Raw genomic sequence first — 6144 nt, 5'->3', positions numbered from 1 at the left:
AGGAGAGCAACAGAGGACTTGGAAAATGACTTCCAAAAAGAAAGGAAGTAATGACCCTCATTTTTCATTAACTATTGGTTGTTTTCTTTGACCATATTTTCCTTGGCCTTCCCAAACACCTAAAACTTCTTCCGCTACAGTCCTACAGATAACTCATCCGACCTAAAACTTCTTCTGCTACAGTCCTACAGATAACTCATCCGAACCACTGCGTTGCAAGCGCCAATCCATATCTAAAGCATCTCCAATGTCAAATCAAAAATCTATATCTCTCTCGTTCTTCTTCTAAAGCCAAGTGTTGTGGATCATTTAATCAACTATTACAAATAAAAAGAAATAAAGTTGTGTATAATACTACTGATTATAACTTTTGATGTAGTAGCATGTTGTGCAGTTGAGGCGTTGATCATGACTATTATATATGCAAGTATAATAAAATAAAGTTCTGCGTATTTACTCGCGTACTGGTAATAAGCTTTTGATCTGACATGCACAAAAGAATCTATATATACTAATTATACTTCAGCTGGAGAGGATTCTGATCTGTATGCATCTCCACTAAGATTATCTGGTGTTGAATATTTAAAATCCATTAGCAATAGCATGCAACAAAATTTCAACAATAGATCGCAACATGCACAAAGTGACAAACAAATTATCACTTTATCACTATATATATATGTTATAACGGTGATGAGGTTTAACCGGAGAATTGAAGCTAAGATTCAAATCAATTCATTGCCACCTCTTCAGTTTATTATTCCTAAGAAGAATTTCGAAGTGTAGTCACAATGGGATGGGATGATTCAATGCACTCCATTTTCATGCGTGCCGCTAATGATCGAGGGGGCATTACGAGTTAGATTTTTTTTTCTTTTCTTTTATTATTATTGTCTACTAATTTTATTAAAAGAATTACATATTAATACATTTTTTTTTAAATATATATATACACACGCTTCAAATGAAATTTGGATGCTCATGGTCCGGTATGAACCGGGATTAATATCAACATTAACGCGGGCACAAGTTGCTAGCCATTTGCAGGTAATTAATTCGATCTCTTTTAGGATCTATTTGGAAATTCAAATAATGACTTGAGAAAGTCAATTTTAAAATTTTTCAGTGTTTAATTTGGGTATTAACCTAAAAATATTCATTATTGTCAAAAAAAAAATATCTTCAAAATTTTTTAGTCCTAAGACATTTAAATTCTATATTTTTCATCTTTCTCTTCATTCTCTGCTTTTTAAGTTAATTTTCAGATGATTATTATTATTACCATCACCACTGAACTGCCACAATCATATCGCCACACCACAACAAAATTAAACCACCACACCACCACTAAACCTAATTAGAACTCTTACCTGCATTTTCATTAGTTGGATATGATTAGCAAACTTGTAAGTAAAATATTTATTTAAATTTTGATTTGAAAATGTACAGAAAATTCGAAATTACATGACAGAAAAACCTACGACAAACAGGAAACGCAGGATGAACAAAAAGGCCATACTTCATCTACGGTACCTACTGGAACCCAGTTTAAGGCATACCAGCGACAAAATCGTTGATGACTGGAGCATTTTCTTAGGGGAATTTAATAACTCGTACCTGTCCCCGCGTCAGGCAATGGCATGGCCCTGCATCTCTTAACCTTTAATTTCATTTTTTTAAAGATGAAATTTAGGTTAATGCACTAGCTCTAATTATTATTACTATTACTATCAGTAAATTAACCGGGCTTTTGTTGCCTTTTACTTTTACTATATATGCCGAATTCTAACAAAATTTCAACTCAACTCTCTTTAACCCTTCCAATCTTTTGCTAAGAATTTAATGAAAATTTACAGGTTGATGATCACCATAATCATCTTCTTCCCAGGGAGAATCCTAATAGTTCATCATTCAGTCCATATTCTTCAACACAATTTGAACCAATTGTGGAATTACAGACATTATCGGACAACAACAATATTGAGAGGACCACTCAGGTAATATTAACCTTATCAATTTTTATTAGTAGTAGTAATTAGTATGGAGTAATAAATTTGCCGACTTTTTAATTAAGATGAAGCACATGCATGTTTCAATGCTATCACATTCCATCTCAATCCATTACGTACTTGAATCATCATTATCAGGAACCCATAATTTTATTATTATTATTATTATTATTATTATTATTATTATTTAACGTGCAGCTTATGGGCAACCAATACGAACAGAATTATAACTCTGTGCTGTGGTACGGGTATCCGCCGGAGATATCTCAAGCAAATAACAACCATCAATACTTATACCAACCGCAGGCATGCCCCGGTCTTTAAACTTTTCATTTTTAGACCAAACTTAGGTTAAACATCGTACTCAAATTTCATAATAACAACACTATATTATCTTGGTTTTGATTTTGTTGTAGGGTGATGCCTCTGCGAATTCTTTTTATGGAGCACAGCCTTATGGAGGACCTACTGGAAATGGTGAAGGCAAGTGAAATATTGTCCTCCATTATATATAGCAATAGTTCATAATTACCAGATGCCGAACATGAATTAAGGAAAGGGTGTTGCTATTTGTACCACCTTGAAATTCTATAAAGGTTACAATTTTCAATAATTTCATAGTGGTGTAAATAGCAATTAGCTAGCTGTTGTAGCTGTTGTAAGTGCAGTGCCAACAATATATTCCGCACAGGCACAGCCGGCGTTTGACTGTACGTAGTATAGTGAGACGTTTTAATTTTCGTTACATTAGCTAGCTGGATGGATTAAATCCTTACATTAACGTTGTGGCATGCAACAGACCAAAAAATGGCTTGTTTTAGTGAGAGTTATGTGGGACCAGCGACGCCAACAATAAGTGCACCACAGGCCGCGACGTTTGATGTTATGAATCCATGTTACTTTGATCAGGTACAGAGTTGCGTGTGTGTGTATATATATATATATTAATATTAATACGTACTTTAATTAAAGCCTTCGTATTATATATATATATATATATATATATATATATATATATATATATATATATATATATTTATATATATATATAGCAACAAGGACATGGAGAAAGATTCGAAGCGGGACAACCCGAAACATTTCAGTATTCATCTATCCTTTATGATGCCAGCACAGACCCCCAAGCAATTTTCAATGACGGTGAGATCTCACATTCTCACAGCCTCTTCAGATTGTTTTCCGTCGTTTTTGTTTTGTTTTTTTTTTTTTTTAATAATATTGATTCTATTAGTAGTATCTGTTCATGCATACTTTTGCTCCTACTGGAGATCGAATCTGTGACCTCTCACTTGGGAAGGCCACAGCTATGGCGCTTGACCACAAGATCTTTAGCTCTTACAATAATTTATTCCTTCTCTGTTTGGTGCTGATTTGATTAAATCTTTTATATACGGAGTATATATTTGTAGACAGAAATTTTGAAACGTTAACGTTGCTTCAGGGAACGAAGACGCGCAAGTTCCGGGTGAAGGGAGTTCCCCAATGAATGACCCCAAGGATTATGAAGCTCTCTTGAGGAACTTCCATGGGGTAACCGTGGACGACAATTCAGGCACCAACCAAATCGAAAATCTCTCAAACGATTCCCGCAATCAAGTGAACACTAATCAGACATCCATTCCCAATCAGGTATTATTTGTTGAGCATATATAATATATAAAAATAAGTATACAATCCAACTATTAACTCTTTAATTAAGATGAAGCACGTGAATGTTTCAATGCTATCACATTCCATTTCAATCCATTATTTGAATCATCATTATTAGGAACCCATAATTTTATTATTATTATTATTATTATTATTATTATTTAACGTGCAGCTTATGGGCAACCAATACGAACAGAATTATGACTACCGGCAGTACGGCTATAATCCAGAGCATCAGCCGGAGATATCTCAAGCAAATTGCAACTATCAATACTCATACCAACCGCAGGCATGCCCCGGTCTTTAAACTTTTCATTTTTAGACCAAACTTAGGTTAAACATCGTACTCAAATTTCATAATAACAAGACTATATTATCTTGGTTTTGATTTTGTTGTAGGGTGATGCCCTTGCGAATTCTTTTTATGGACCAAAGCCTTATGGTGGACCTACTGGAAATGGTGAAGGCATGTGAAATATCCTCCATTATATACAGCAATAGTTCATAATTACCTGATGGGGAACATGAATTAAGCAAAGGGTGTTGCTATTTATATCACCTCGAGTTTAAATAACCTTAGAATTTTAAAAAGGTTACAATTTCAATAATTTCATAGGTGGTGTAAATAGCAATTAGGGTGTAAATATGACTATTTACACCACCATAGTAAAATATTATTTAATTACAAAAAAAGTAGGTATTAGAATTAGAGTTTTCTAAAAAATAAAAAGGTATTTGAATTATAAATATTATTTTAATAAAATTAAATTAAATAATTATTTAAAATTTTAAAAAGAAAAAGAAAAAGAAAAACAACCCCTCGCCCTTCCGTTTTTGGGATTTTTTTCAATATTTAAATTTTTAAATAGTTATTTAATTTAACTCTAATTATTTAACAGGTGATAGACATTTTTTACATCCATATATTCACCAACTTCCGGTTATATTCCACCCTTTCATCACGCAAGTGCAAGATGTGGAACATGACGGAAATTGTGGATTTCGAGCGGTAGCTACTTGTCTTGGTTTTCCGAAGAACCAATGGTTGACAATTCGATATAATTTAATGGAAGAACTAAAGTCTCACGAGATGGAATATACCAAGATGTTTGGATCTCAAGAATGGTATAATAAGGTCTATAACTCGTTGAATTTTTTTAAATCAGATAGTGCACCAGTTGAGCACTGGATGACTATGCCGGAGATGGGTTTTCTAATTGCTTCTAGATACAATGTGATACTACATGTTTTGAGTATGACCGGCAGTACGACATATTTACCGCTCCGATCAAGCCCACCACCTTGGCACGAGCATGTAGCAATTGCGCTTGGTTACGTTAATAATAATCATTATGTTAAGGTAACATTGACAAGAGGGTACCCAATACCTACTGTTGCTCCACAATGGAATTATTTTAGATATGATTGTGCATATGCATGGATTACTCCATATGAGCATAGGATCAATAGTTACAATGAGTATGTAGACTCTAATTGTACTCGTGAGCATGTTATATTGGAGTGAAATGGAATGAAATTTTCTTTTTTATATTTTATTGAGATGTTAATGTGTTTTTACCGTTTTGTAGCATTTGAAAATTAATTTATTATATTATTATAATAATGTAAAATAATGCATACAAAAATTTTGAGTTATAAAGAATATTAGAATAACAAAAAAAAATTAATTTTATCATTAAAATATATTAAAAATTTAAATACTACAGAAAATAATTAAAAATTATTATAGACAAAATTATTATACTATCACAATTTAAGATAATAATAAATAATACATATTTTAAATAAATAATTAAAAATATTATAGACAAAATTATTATACTATCACAATTTGAAATAAAAATAAATAATGAAGGTGTTTGAAATAAAAATACATAATAAATAATAAAAAAAAACATAATGTTTGACTAACTTTAATGAAGGTGGTGCAAATAGCAAGTTCTATTTACACCACCTACAAAGCTATCAAACCTATTAAAGAGTGGTGTAAATAGAATTTAGGGTGGTAAAAATAGAATTATCCTTAATAGAACAATGGCCACATGCATGCATGAAGTCTAAGAGACATGGACTTTTTTTTTTTTTTTTTGTTGAGTACTACTGACTCTGTTACAATGTAATATCTGTTCATACCTACTTTGGCGAGCTGTCGTAGGCTCCCAAATTAGAACCTTAAACACGTAGTAGTGAGAGTAAGGGTCGATCCCACGAGGAGTAACTAGTTTAACTTATGTGTTAAGCAACGAGGGGGTTTGGAATGAAATTGACGTTCAAAATAAATAAATAAATAAATAAGAATAAAAAAACAAGAATCAAGTAGAAGTTTACTAATGAAATCAAATGAAGTTTCAACACTTGGTCTAAGAAAATATTCACCACCGGATCTTATTACTGTTCATCGACTCAAGACAAATTCACCTGCATTCGAGCATTCATTGTGAAATTT

At 32.4% G+C, this 6144-nt stretch overlaps 1 protein-coding gene across 1 annotated transcript; it reads left to right on the top strand.

The window, feature by feature from the left end:
* The first annotated feature begins 1902 nt into the window (after nucleotides 1-1902).
* On the top strand, nucleotides 1903-5231 carry LOC116000234. Its single transcript, XM_031240269.1, has 9 exons — nucleotides 1903-1997; nucleotides 2232-2315; nucleotides 2426-2492; nucleotides 2809-2918; nucleotides 3062-3167; nucleotides 3469-3656; nucleotides 3850-3966; nucleotides 4077-4143; nucleotides 4577-5231. The coding sequence occupies exons 4-9, from the start codon at nucleotides 2817-2819 to the stop codon at nucleotides 5200-5202; spliced, it is 1206 nt and encodes a 401-aa protein (XP_031096129.1). The 5' UTR covers nucleotides 1903-1997; nucleotides 2232-2315; nucleotides 2426-2492; nucleotides 2809-2816; the 3' UTR covers nucleotides 5203-5231.
* Nucleotides 5232-6144: the final 913 nt, after the last annotated feature.

The sequence above is a fragment of the Ipomoea triloba genome, chromosome 12 (genome assembly GCF_003576645.1).
Source record: "Ipomoea triloba cultivar NCNSP0323 chromosome 12, ASM357664v1".
Taxonomy (NCBI): Eukaryota; Viridiplantae; Streptophyta; class Magnoliopsida; order Solanales; family Convolvulaceae; genus Ipomoea; species Ipomoea triloba.
Note: the sequence above shows the minus strand (reverse complement) of the source record. Positions and strands in the feature narration are given on the sequence as shown.